The sequence below is a fragment of the Gambusia affinis genome, linkage group LG22, assembly GCF_019740435.1.
Source record: "Gambusia affinis linkage group LG22, SWU_Gaff_1.0, whole genome shotgun sequence".
NCBI classification, from domain to species: domain Eukaryota; kingdom Metazoa; phylum Chordata; class Actinopteri; order Cyprinodontiformes; family Poeciliidae; genus Gambusia; species Gambusia affinis.
In genome coordinates, this window is record NC_057889.1 from 4,100,607 (window position 1) to 4,112,812 (window position 12,206).

At 39.3% G+C, this 12,206-nt stretch overlaps 2 protein-coding genes and 1 long non-coding RNA gene across 7 annotated transcripts in view; 1 reads left to right on the forward strand and 2 right to left on the reverse strand.

Moving 5' to 3' along the window:
• The window catches only part of LOC122825094 (exostosin-1), a 215,388-nt gene that overhangs the window by 93,583 nt on the left and 109,599 nt on the right, over positions 1-12,206 (reverse strand). The gene's annotated exons all lie outside the window — the stretch shown is intronic.
• Positions 1-12,206, reverse strand: part of LOC122825100 — a 28,013-nt gene that overhangs the window by 7,851 nt on the left and 7,956 nt on the right. The window lies entirely within an intron of this gene.
• LOC122825097 (dicentracin-like) lies at positions 2,607-3,499 on the forward strand. The gene is made up of 3 exons (XM_044106176.1): positions 2,607-2,657; positions 2,747-2,866; positions 3,062-3,499. The coding sequence occupies exons 2-3, from the start codon at positions 2,748-2,750 to the stop codon at positions 3,276-3,278; spliced, it is 336 nt and encodes a 111-aa protein (XP_043962111.1). The 5' UTR covers positions 2,607-2,657; position 2,747; the 3' UTR covers positions 3,279-3,499.

A 12,206-nucleotide genomic window follows, 5' to 3' on the forward strand; every position in this document is an offset into this window, starting at 1 on the left:
AGATAAGTGTCACAAATCTGTGCAGCCATCTTGAGTTGTGGAGCTGCAGGAGGAGCTCTGTGCTGCGACACCAAACGCAGGGCCGTAACGCAGAACCTGGAGGCTGGGGGACGGGTGGGGGGGGGCTTTAAAATCCTACTTGGAGTTTTCCGGACAACAGTGGACCACACAAACTACTCACGTTTTTTATTTTTTGTACAGTTTTTTGTACAATCTCCTCTTCAGTTCAGCCTTATCAGTGGAGACACATTGTTGATGTTACCATTATAAAATAGCTTACAAAAAAGTATTGGCAAAGATCAATGTGATTTTCACAGGAGGTGGAGCGTTGTTGTCAGCAGCTGCTGAAAGTAACTAAAAAGTTACTTTTAATGTAACTTAGTTACTTTCCAAATCAAGTAGTCAGTAATATAACTAAGTTACTTTTTCAAGGAGTAATCAGTAGTCCGATTAAAGTTACTTTTTCAAAGTAACTATGCCAACACTGCTTACAGGTACCTTCTTAGTAATAAATATGAGCTTGTTTTATGTAAATAATTTCTTAATATTAATGAAAAATTTCTAGTTCCACTAGCAGATTATTTCACTTATAACAAGACATTTTTCGGATGTTATAAGTTAATTTATCTGACAAACAAACTACAGCTTTTCCATTAGTATTAAGAAGTTGTTCACTTAAAACAAGCTTCTATATCTTGCGTCAATATTAAGGAATTATTGACTTAAACAAGCTCATATTTATCGCTGAGAAATTACTTGTAAGTTAGTCTTATTTCAAGCAAGTTAAGATATTTGCACTAGAAACTAGAGACAAATTAACTGGTAAGATTTGTGTTTTAGTATTCGTGAAAAGTTTCCAACAGTTGAGAATAAAAGTTTAGTTAAAGGAAGCATTTTGCAAGGCTTAATTTCTCCTTTTGTAAAGTTAATTTAAATGGGTAAAAGTAGATCAAGAGGTGTGATGCAGGATTTGAAAATAGATATTTTAGACTGAATTTTAATGTTGGTGTGTTTGTGCTGAAAACAGTGTGTGACACAACAAGAGCCACATCCATGGCGCTTAAAAAACAAAACAAAGAAAAACCTTTTTACCCGCTGCAGTAAATGTGTTTTTGGGGAGAATTTCAGTGTGGATTTCTGCAGGACCTTTGCCTTTTTCAGTTTCCACCAAAGATCTGCCTATTTTCCTGCCAGGGCCGAGACGTATGCTGATGATGCCACAATAAATATGGTGCTTATTATTTCATCGGAATAAAATTACTGACTTAAAACGGGCTCCTATATCTGTCTGAACAGTTGCTAGTAAGTTAGTAAACTTGAAGATATAAAAATCACTTGTTACGATTTTGTGTTTTTGCAGTGCACAGGAGATCCAGCAACTCTTAGAATAATTTAATTTAAGCCGACTTGGCTTGGATAGTTATTTCATGAGTTGAGATTCAAAATCTGTCCTTCCTGTTTTAAAATAAGTCTGACGGACATTTGCAGTTTCTGTGGCTCCAGAGTCAGACAGCGAGACAGGAGATTAAAAAAAATAACGCTCATTTTTAATCTTAGTTACCATCATTTCCTTCACAGTTTTGAAATAATGTACGCATAACGGTAAAACCCAAGAAATTTAAAGCCGAGTCGCTTCATCAGAGGAACTCGTGTTCACATCAAAAGTCCCGCTGCATCTGCACTGGCTGCAAAATTAATTTGAGATATTTTGAATTTAAATAGACTAAAGGAACGGTCAAAACAAAACCCTGTGAAAATGTGTGAAGATAATATTTTATATGGAAAACTTTAATCTCAGAATCTTAACTTTAATCCTGAAAATGTTTACTTTAATCTCGTAATTCTGACTTCAATATCAAAGTTTGGATTTTCTTAGAATTCTGAATTAAAATCAAAATTCTGAGTTTAATCACAGGTTTCTGGTGTTTTCCTTAGAAGTCAGAGGTTAATTTTCTCAAAAGTCAAAATTCTGAGAAAAACTAATTTTGAGAAAAGTCAAAATTAATATTTTTTCAGTGGCCCTTTTCTTCTTCAATGGACTTGTAACTTAATGTTTGTTTCTGGCTTCTTTTAAAAAAATTTGTAAAAAAAAATAAAAAATAAAAAATTAAATAAACTTTTAAAAAAGGCCCATGTTGAAACTTTTTGTGGTTTGGAGTTTAATTTTTCACAGTTTTATCCCACTTCCATAGCCGGTGAGGTGTGATGGCTACTTATTCGAGTGGCTAACGCACTAGAACCAGAAAATCCCAAAGTTTTACTCGTATTTAGCAGCAGGAACTTTTATCCCATCCAGGACTTCAGGCTTGAACAACATTCAGGCAGTTAGAAGTGGTACAGTTTAGGTGACATGAATGAATAAGGAAAGGACCAAGAATGCCTCCCTGTGGTACTCCACAGGTCACTGTAACTGATTTCTATGGCTCACCAATAGCCACTGTAAAATAACGACTAAGAAAGATTAAGATGATCTTCAATTACATTTTTTGAGGCCCAAATGCCAGATCTCACGGTTACCCTTTTTGCAAAATCACACGGTGTTTCGCAATATTTGATTTCCTCATTTATGCGCGTATATAGGAGGCTGCAGCTTTCGACCAGGATGCAGGTCGTCATCTTCTCACACAGCAAGCAGCATCTGATCAGTCAGTGGAAAGGTAGGAACCAAATACTCTCAGCTACATTCTCAGTCTAATTTTAATAAGATGTGTTTCATACCTAATGAATGGTTCTTAACTTTTTGCAGGATGAAGTGTACAACGCTGTTTCTCGTGCTGTCCATGGTTGTCCTGATGGCTCAGCCAGGAGAGTGCATCTTTGGATGGATCATAAAGGGAGTCTCTCATGTAGTTGGTCACATTCACCGGTAAAAATAAGTTGATATGATGAGTCAGAGTGGATAAAATCATTTAGCATTACTAGTTTATTTTAAAATATATATTTATATAAAAACATCTAGGATTTGGTTCATTTAAATAAAATAAAAATATTTAGCATTGGTTCTTTTAAATAAGTCGACGGTTTTGTTACATTGAACTGAACTTGATTTTTCTCCTACGAGTGCGATTCATGGGAAGGGAAAAGTTGCAGAAGAACAAGCAGACCAACAGCAACTGGACCAGGATCAACTGGACCGGCAACAACTGGACCAGGATCAACTGGACCGGCAACAACTGGACCAGGATCAACTGGACCAGGATCAACTGGACCAAGAAGATCTGGACAAGCAGCAGTTGGACAAACGTTCCTACCAATCCGCACATCGCCGCTTTGACTAGAGGCCAGCAGTTCTTGCTTTTACACATTTTTCCAGCATCGACCTTCTTTGTTATTTTGTGTCCCTTCTGAATACTTTGCTTTTGTTTTATGACATTTTCTTTGCAAAGTGGAAAATAAACCAACGAAGCTTTACAGAGTGCAGGCAAAGCATACCGCATTGTATATAAACCTGCAGAGAGTTTTGTTAAACGTGAAATGCAAATAAAATCATTTTCTCCAACTCTTGATGTACAGTTTCAAACTTTTATAAAAAGAAATAAGATTACAAGACTAATGTTCAACTGGCAATATCTGAAATTCAGATAAGATTACACACCAAGTGTTGGACAAGTGGGTGAATGCTCAGGAGGTCTTCACTGCAAAAACACAAAATTTCACCAAGTATTTTTTTCATCTAGATTTCAGTGCAAATGTATTTATACATTAAAAATGAGAAAAAAAAATGAGAAAACTAACTTAAAAGTAAACTCTGAGCAAGAATATTAGAGCTTGTTTTAAGTCAACAATTCCTTAATATTAATGGAAAGGTTTTACTTCCACTGGCACTGTTACCTAGCAACGCCACCCAAGCCCAGCCCGTCGCCTAGCAACTCAATTGTGGTGCCACTGGCAGATTCTTTCACTAATAACATATGAAAAATAATTTGTTATAAGGGAAATAATCTGACAGTTGAACTAGAACTTTTTCAACAATCTTAAGGAATTGTTGACTGAAGCCAAACTCCTAAATCTGTAAGTTAGTTTTGTTTTATTTCAAGTGTATTAAGATATTTTCACCAGAAACTAGAAATACTTGATAAGTAGTGAAAAGGCACAGTGTTGTTTCTTATTACTGTCATGGTTAAACACTTTATAGCAAAAGATAGTTATGCATTATTGGAGACACTTAAAAATAGAGCGGAGTTAACAATCTAAAGTTTACCAAATAATTTTTGAAACTTTGTTTGTACACTTCAAAACCATAAATCCTACCTAATATTTTTGTTTTGTATATTTACATTAGAAACCAGGTTTTTGTTTTTGGCATTTTATTTTCTAATTTACCAGTTATTTGGCTCTTTCAGAGTTTTTCTTAATGTGAGGCTGATTTTTGGGAAATAAGAAGAAGCACCTGTCAGGAAGAACATATTATACATTTCTGAGTCTGGTGTGAAATCCAAAAAGATCTTAAAAGAATTTTAAATCTGCTTTTTCACTGTATAATGTACCAGTAGAGGAAATTCAAACCAAGAAAGTTCAGCCTGAAAGCAGGACGCTAAAAACTCTGTTTGCTTCAGCCATTTGGAAATGAACTAAAACCGTGTTGAATAAAATGCTTGTTAAATTGTTTTATTCAAAGTGATGAAAGTCAGAGCCACCGGGCTGAACTCAAACTTTTAGGGAAGTCAGAAGAACAAGGTGTGAGAACAAACTTCGGTTTTGTGGTTGAACTCGTTCTTTTGTGTCCGCCCTTCCTCACATGAAGACAAACTCTGAACAAACAACGACTGGAAGCACAGACCAACTCATAAAGAAATAAACTGATTAAAAAAACAAAACTTGACTGCAGGGAAAGAGACAGAATTCACCATTTATTCACAAACACTAAATCAAACCTGTTTTTGTACTTTTTAAATTGTTTTCCAACAAAATCTGATTGTTATATTTGATTTTCAGCATTTATGACTAAAAAAATGGATACGGCACAAAACAATGTAGATTTTTACACAATATAAATTTGTCTCATTAGTAGAAAACATGCAAAGTTTTACAACCTCAGAGTTTAATGTATTTAATAGTAAGATCAATTTGCATTGCTCACGTTTTACTTCAATACCCCTAAATAAAATCCACTGCAGCCAAACGCTTTCAGAATAAAACTGTAAAGAATAAATATCTCAGAAAAGACTTTAAGGGAAAAAAGAATGAAGGATTATTCTTCTTCTCGTTTTCACTCTTCAAAAAGTGTAAAACTTTAAAAAGCAGTTTGATTTTTTAAAAACTGGACAATCAGCAAATTATTAATTTAATAATTTGGTGATTGAATTAACGTCACAATCCAAACCAGAACTGACCTAAAATCCATGGATGATTCTGAATACATACAGAAAATATTCAAATAAAGTGAGAAATTAATGACCCACATGGCCTGAAATCCTAAAGTATTTATTTTAATCAGGATGTGATAACCCAAAGAGGGATTCTGCAGAATTTTAACACGTAACTATTGATCATTGAATGTCTCAAATAATAAATAATAAGAATCAGTTTGTTTACCAACTTGATATTTTAATTTGGACCAAATTTACTGACATTTACACCGAGATAAAAACTTTTTTTTCTAAAAAAGAAAACATATCTGTTAGCTGTTTACATCTTTTCCAGAAAGAAAAATGTAAAAGAAAAAAAAGTCTTAAAAATATATTTTTTTAAATATTCCTTTCAATATCTTGTGTCATCTAGTAAAAACATTTGAGCAACGTTGAGGATGATTTTTGTTTTCTAGTGGAAGCACAGAGTCAGGATGATGCAAAACATCATCACAAAACAAGAAACCATGTCTTAATATTAAAACATGTTCTTAATTAAAACATTACTTTTTAACTGTAGGTGGGATTGTAACCAGATAAAGAAGAATGATCAGTCATGTTTTTATGTTTTTATTCCTGTATTCAGTTTGGCTCATGTTGAGCAGTGGAGGGAGTTTTAAGCTAAATTTAAAAGAAATGAGGTTTCTATAGTTTTGTTTTTAAGTGTTTTTTCCTAAACTCAAAGAATATATCTGATTTCTGTCATTTATTCAGCCTTACCTGCAACTGGACTTTGGGTTTTTTTTTTTATTGGGAGTTAATGGATCGGTTTTATGGAAAGGCCATTATTTGCTCAGTTAGATATTAGTGTTTATTGTTTAATAAGAGAGAAATTCAAACATTTCCACACTTGTGCAAGTGTGGCACACAGGCCATTTTTATGGAATAGTCGAGGTAAATTGATACTGTTTTGTGTTTATTAATACTGTTTTGGGTTTTGTTGTGTGTGTTATTTACTAGTGGTGTCGCAGTTTGACGTGGTTGCGGAGGGGGGTCAATATCACTCCGCCGCTGCTAGGAAACGAAGGTTGTGGAACGGAAGTGGATGTGTTCTTTTTTTTCTGTTCTAACGGCTGTTAAAAAAAAACGATACCGCTAACGAAGTTACTTTGTAACAATCATTAAATTAAAATGTTGCGGACTCAATCTCCATCTCTCTTTTGATTGTTTGCCACCGTTACATTTTTGGCGAGCCAGCCAGGAGGAATTCAGCTAAAAGTAACTAATCCAAACGAGACGAACCGAAGACGGAGGAGAAACTACCGATGGAGCAGCTTCAAGACGAAGTGAGCAGAACGCTGCTTATGTTAGCGAAGTCAGAGCTAATTTTAGTTTGTAAACACCTCAAGAGTGATGAACCTTCAGGAGGGTTTACTGGCCAAACTCGGCGTTCCCTCATCAGACTAGGAGAGACAACACTGGACGATATCGGAAAGGAGGAAGAATCTGAATCGTTTCAACAGTTTCTCCAGAATTTAATCACCTTAATGGAATCTTGGACGTTGGATGATCCCAGAACACCAGAACAGACACAAGCTGACGAAGGTGAATTAAACTCACTAAAAGTCAAGTACAAGGAATTCCAGGAAGAACATAACAAAGCCCGACAGAGTATAGAGGAGGAAATTGGGGTTTTAGAGAAGAAACTGAGCTTGACAGTGCATATGGAGGAGACTGAACCACACTGTGCTCCATCACCTCACATACCAGAAGTGACCCTCAGGTGGGAGTTTCGGATTTGTGGGCAGATTGGAGAAGCTGGTCAGAGGGATAAATTGTCCTATACAAGCCTGATCAACCAAATTGAATCTGGGCAGAGGAAAGGATATTCAGAGACTGAGATCCTGGAAGCAGTCATACGGGCCATAAGCCCAGGGCTTCACCTGAGAGAGATGCTGGAAATCAAAAAAGGACTGACACTGTCCACTCTGAAAATTATTCTAAAAAGCCATTTTAAAGTGGACTCTTCCTCTGACCTCCTTCATCAGCTGATGAACATCTCACAAGATCCAAAAGAATCTGCACAGAATTTCTTATTTAGAGCTATAGAACTGAAAGAAAAAATGCTCTGGAAATCAAAAGAAGAGGATGAAAGCGAACAATTCAGCCCAGAACTGATACAAAGGAAATTTCTGCGTTCCATAGATACAGGACTGCTAAGCGATGCAGTAAAATTCCAACTAAAACCTTACCTGACTAATCCTGCAGTATCAGATGAGGTCCTAATTGAGCGGGTGAGTGAAGCTGCAAACTTAGAGCAAGAAAGACAAAAAACTGAGAAAAAGTGCAGTGAGTAGGTTCCCAAAAATAAATGAACTGAGAGCTGAAGGAGGCATACATGAGTTTCAACCTCCTTCCATGGAAGAAGCTGCAACCAGAGGTGAGATAGGGGACACAGTAATGACCAAGGATGTACTGAGAGGGGCCAAGAAAAATCGAAACACAGAACAGGAAGCAGGAACAACTAAACTCATCGAAGGACTGAAGGCTGAAATGTTAGAACTAAAGAAACTGGTGTTGGAAACAGTGGAGATTACTAAGAAACATCAGACAGAGAGAGCTACCACATGCAGCTACAGCAGACCCAGAGGTTGCCCAGCCTGTCTAGAAGCACAGTCAGGGGAGATGTGCACTCACTGTTATAAGTGTGGTCAAGGAGGACACCTTGCCAGAGGCTGCCGTCAGAACAGGGGACAGCAGGGAAAACAGGGACAGGGCTGCTGGGCCGGGACCCTCAGTAGCCCCACACAAAACACTCAGTCCCACCACAAACAAACCAGGCTCCCATACAGAACTTTCATCTACCCCAACAGCTCACTACATGAATCCACGGAGCAGACAGAAACTTCTGAACCTCATAGGTAAGAGATGCATTGTTCATTGTTGGATGGATGCCACGCCAGTAGAAGCATTATGGGACACTGGTGCCCAGGCATGTCTCATTAATGAAGAATGGAGACAATTACACTTACCACACCAGCGAGTTAGACCTCTGAATGAACTACTGGAGGTGGATACACTTATTGGGCTTGCAGCAAATCAGACACAAATTCCTTTTCTGGGCTGGGTGGAAGTGGATTTTAGACTGGGTAAAGATTCCCTCTCAGCAGAACCCCTGTTGGTACCAGTACTTGTGTCAAGTGACTCCAGTGTGGCACAACAGCCAATAATTGGCTACAATGTTATAGAGGAAGTGCTAGGAGACAACACACTTAAACACCAGAAACCTGAAGTCATCCAAAATGTGTGTGAAGCCTTTGCTGTCACTGTCCAAACTGCACAGACAATTGTCAAACTAATTCAGACATCAGATAGTCAGGTTGATGTGGGTCTTGTGCACACAGGGAGAAGTCGAATCAAATTAGCAGCTGAACAAATCACCATCATCCATGTTAAAGTTAATACTGGAACTCAGTTCAGAGGAGAGGACCTTCTTTTTGTTCCCATGGGGGACTCGGTGCTGCCAGAAGGTGTCAGTGTTGAGGAGGGTCTCATGACAGTTCCTACAGAAAGCTCAGGATTCGTATCAATCCCAATTTCCAACACCAATAAGTATAATGTTACTCTACATCAGCGTGCAGTCCTGGGGCACCTAGAAGCAGTAAAGATAGCTTATACTGTAAATGCACAACAGTTGAACATCACTGTTGGTGAACAACAACAAGATGACCCTTCACCCAGAACAAAGCCAGCTGCAGCTCAGTCCCTGATTATCAACAGCAAAGCAGAAAAACAGAAGCCAACACAGTGGGATCCTCCAGTTGACCTCAGCCACTTAACGGAAAGCCAAAGACAGACTGTGAGACAGATACTGAGAGAAGAGTGTCATGCATTCGCCTATGATGAAGATGACATAGGTTTAATTCCTTCTTTGAAACTTCAAATCACTCTGCATGACACCACTCCAGTGAAGAAAACATATATGTCAGTTCCCAAGCCATTACATCAGGAAGTTAAAGAATACCTTCAAGATCTACTGAATAGAGGCTGGATAACTCAGTCACGTTCTCCATATGCATCACCAGTGGTGTGTGTGAGAAAGAAAGATGGGGGTCTGAGGTTGTGCTGTGACTACCGGGAATTAAACAAAAAATCTGTCCCTGACCGCCACCCTATTCCCCGAATCCAAGACATGCTTGATTCTCTAACTGGCAGCTCCTGGTTCTCTGTATTAGATCAGGGGAAGGCGTACCATCAAGGGTTTCTGGATGAAAAAAGTCAGCCCTTAACTGCTTTCATAACACCATGGGGTTTGTACCAGTGGATCAGAATCCCCTTCGGTTTGAGTGCTGCCCCAGCAGAGTTCCAAAGAAGTATGGAGGAATGTCTGATTGGTTTAAGGGATGTGATATGCCAGCCCTATCTGGATGACAACTTAGTTCACAGCCCAAGTTTTGAGGATCATCTCAACCACATGAGAACTGTGTTGCAAAGATACCAGAAGCATGGAGTGAAGCTGAGCCCAAAGAAATGTGAGGTGTTCAAAAGAAGAGTGAGATTTCTGGGACGTCTTGTCTCTGGTGAGGGCTACACGATGGATCCAGCAGAAGTGGCACCGGTTCAAGCTTTGAAGGAGAGAACCCCCAGAACTGTAGGAGATCTGAGAAAAATGCTGGGATTTCTCTCCTATTATCGAACATATATACCAAACTTCTCCAGAATAGCTAAGCCCCTCTACCAGCTTCTGGCTAGTCCACCGGAAAATCAACCTGAAAATCCACCATCAGGAAGGCAAAAAGACAGACGGAACACCAACACTGCAAGAAATAAAGGTAACCTCCCATCAAACACTCCCATTCACTGGACACAGAACCATCAAGAGACAATAAACACACTTATTGACAAACTCACTGAGCCTCCCATCCTTGGGTATCCAGATCTCACCCAACCATTTATTCTGCATATTGATGCTTCCCAGAAAGGGTTGGGAGTAGTTCTGTATCAGAGACAGAATAACAAAATGGTTGTCATCGGGTATGGATCTCGAACACTGACCCCACCTGAGAAAAATTATCACATGCATTCAGGAAAATTGGAATTTCTAGCACTCAAGTGGGCAATATGTGAAAGGTTTAGAGATTATTTGTACCATGCACCTCACTTCACTGTATATACAGATAATAACCCCCTGACCTACATTCTCACCACAGCCAAGTTGAATGCCACGGGTCACAGGTGGGTTGCCCAACTTGCAGATTTCAATTTCACCATTAAATATCGACCAGGCAAACACAATACAGACGCAGATGGCCTCTCTCGCATGCCACTGGATATAAATGACTTATTGCAGCAATGTACAGAAGAAGTGACTCAGGATGTGATTAGTGCTTCAATTCAGGGAGTGACTGTGCTTCAAGATGCCCCATCTGTCTGGATAACCACAGCTCACATCAACATAATGGACTTAGTAAGGGATGCTTCTTCACCTTCATTACCTGCCCCACTAACACCAGAACAAATCAGAGAAAGTCAAAAGAAAGACCCTCTCATCAAGCAAGTCATGCATTATAAAAGCCAAGATCAATTCCCCCCCAGAGGAGTGGTGAAAACCGAGCCTGCAGATGTCAAAGTGCTCTTGAGGCAGTGGCGAAAACTGTATATCAGCGATGATGGGATCTTATACAGAAAAGCAGGAAATAAGTCTCAGCTAGTGTTGCCAAAAGAACATCATCTGTTAGTGTTTCAAGAATTACACAAAGAGATGGGTCATCTGGGGGTCGAAAGGACTCTGAATCTGATCCGAGACAGGTTTTATTGGGTCAGAATGCAGCAGGATACAGAACATTTTGTGACCCAAGTGTGTGAGTGTCTAAAGTCAAAACGACCACAGAGAGCAGCCAGAGCACCACTGATGCCAATTGTGACAACACGTCCATTCGAACTGGTTTCAATTGATTTTCTGAATCTAGAGGCATGTAAGCAAGGCTATGAGTATATTCTGGTTATAATGGATCACTACACTCGCTTTGCACAGGCCTACCCCACAAAAAACAAATCCGCAAAAACAGTTGTGGAAAAGCTATTTGATGACTTTGCCCTTCGCTTTGGCTTCCCGGAGAAAATCCACCACGACATGGGGAAGGAATTTGAAAACCAGTTGATGGCTCAACTGCAGAGGTGTTGTCACGCGGGTCCCACACTACCTGCTACCACCCACAGGGTAACGGACAAGTGGAGCGATTTAACAGAACCCTGCAGTCTATGCTCCGTACGCTCACAAGTGCCCAAAAGTCTGACTGGAAAAAGTCGTTATGTAAGATGGTGTATGCATATAATTGCACCCGCAGTGACACCACTGGCTTTGCTCCATATTATCTACTCTATGGACGATCCCCACGTCTGTCGATAGATCTCCTGTTTAACATACAGCCAAATGAAACACAGCAAAGCTATGCTGAGTATGTCAAGGATTGGCAAAGCAGGATGCAGCAAGCCTACAAGATCGCAACCAAAACTGCCACCCGTGAATCGAACAGAGGAAAAAAGGATATGACAAAAGAGTTTATGGAGCTGACCTGCAGCCGGGGGGGCGTGTGCTTCTACGCAACTTATCAGAGAGAGGAGGTCCTGGTAAGCTCAGATCCTTCTGGGAAGATAAAGTGCACATCATCACAAAGAGAAGAAGTGATATCAGCCCAGTATATGAAGTAGTACCAGAAGGAGGTGGCAAAAGACGTGTGCTGCATAGGAACCTCCTGCTCCCTTGTGACAGTCTGCCAATCGACAACCCAGAAATAGACTCAAAAATGACAAAAAGGACTAAAAAGACTAAGTCGAATACATCTCCATGTCATCTTTGTCAACGAGAAGAATCTTCAGACAGTGAGAGGGATGAGGAAATGGAGCTGGTGTGCCATT

What these genes read in the sequence shown, in the direction of transcription:
- LOC122825097 (XM_044106176.1), top strand. Translation starts at nt 2,748, where the DNA reads ATGAAGTGTACAACGCTGTTTCTCGTGCTGTCCATGGTTGTCCTGATG. An exon ending in GTAGTTGGTCACATTCACCG is followed by an intron (nt 2,867 to 3,061) that starts GTAAAAATAAGT and finishes TTCTCCTACGAG; the next exon opens with TGCGATTCATGGGAAGGGAA.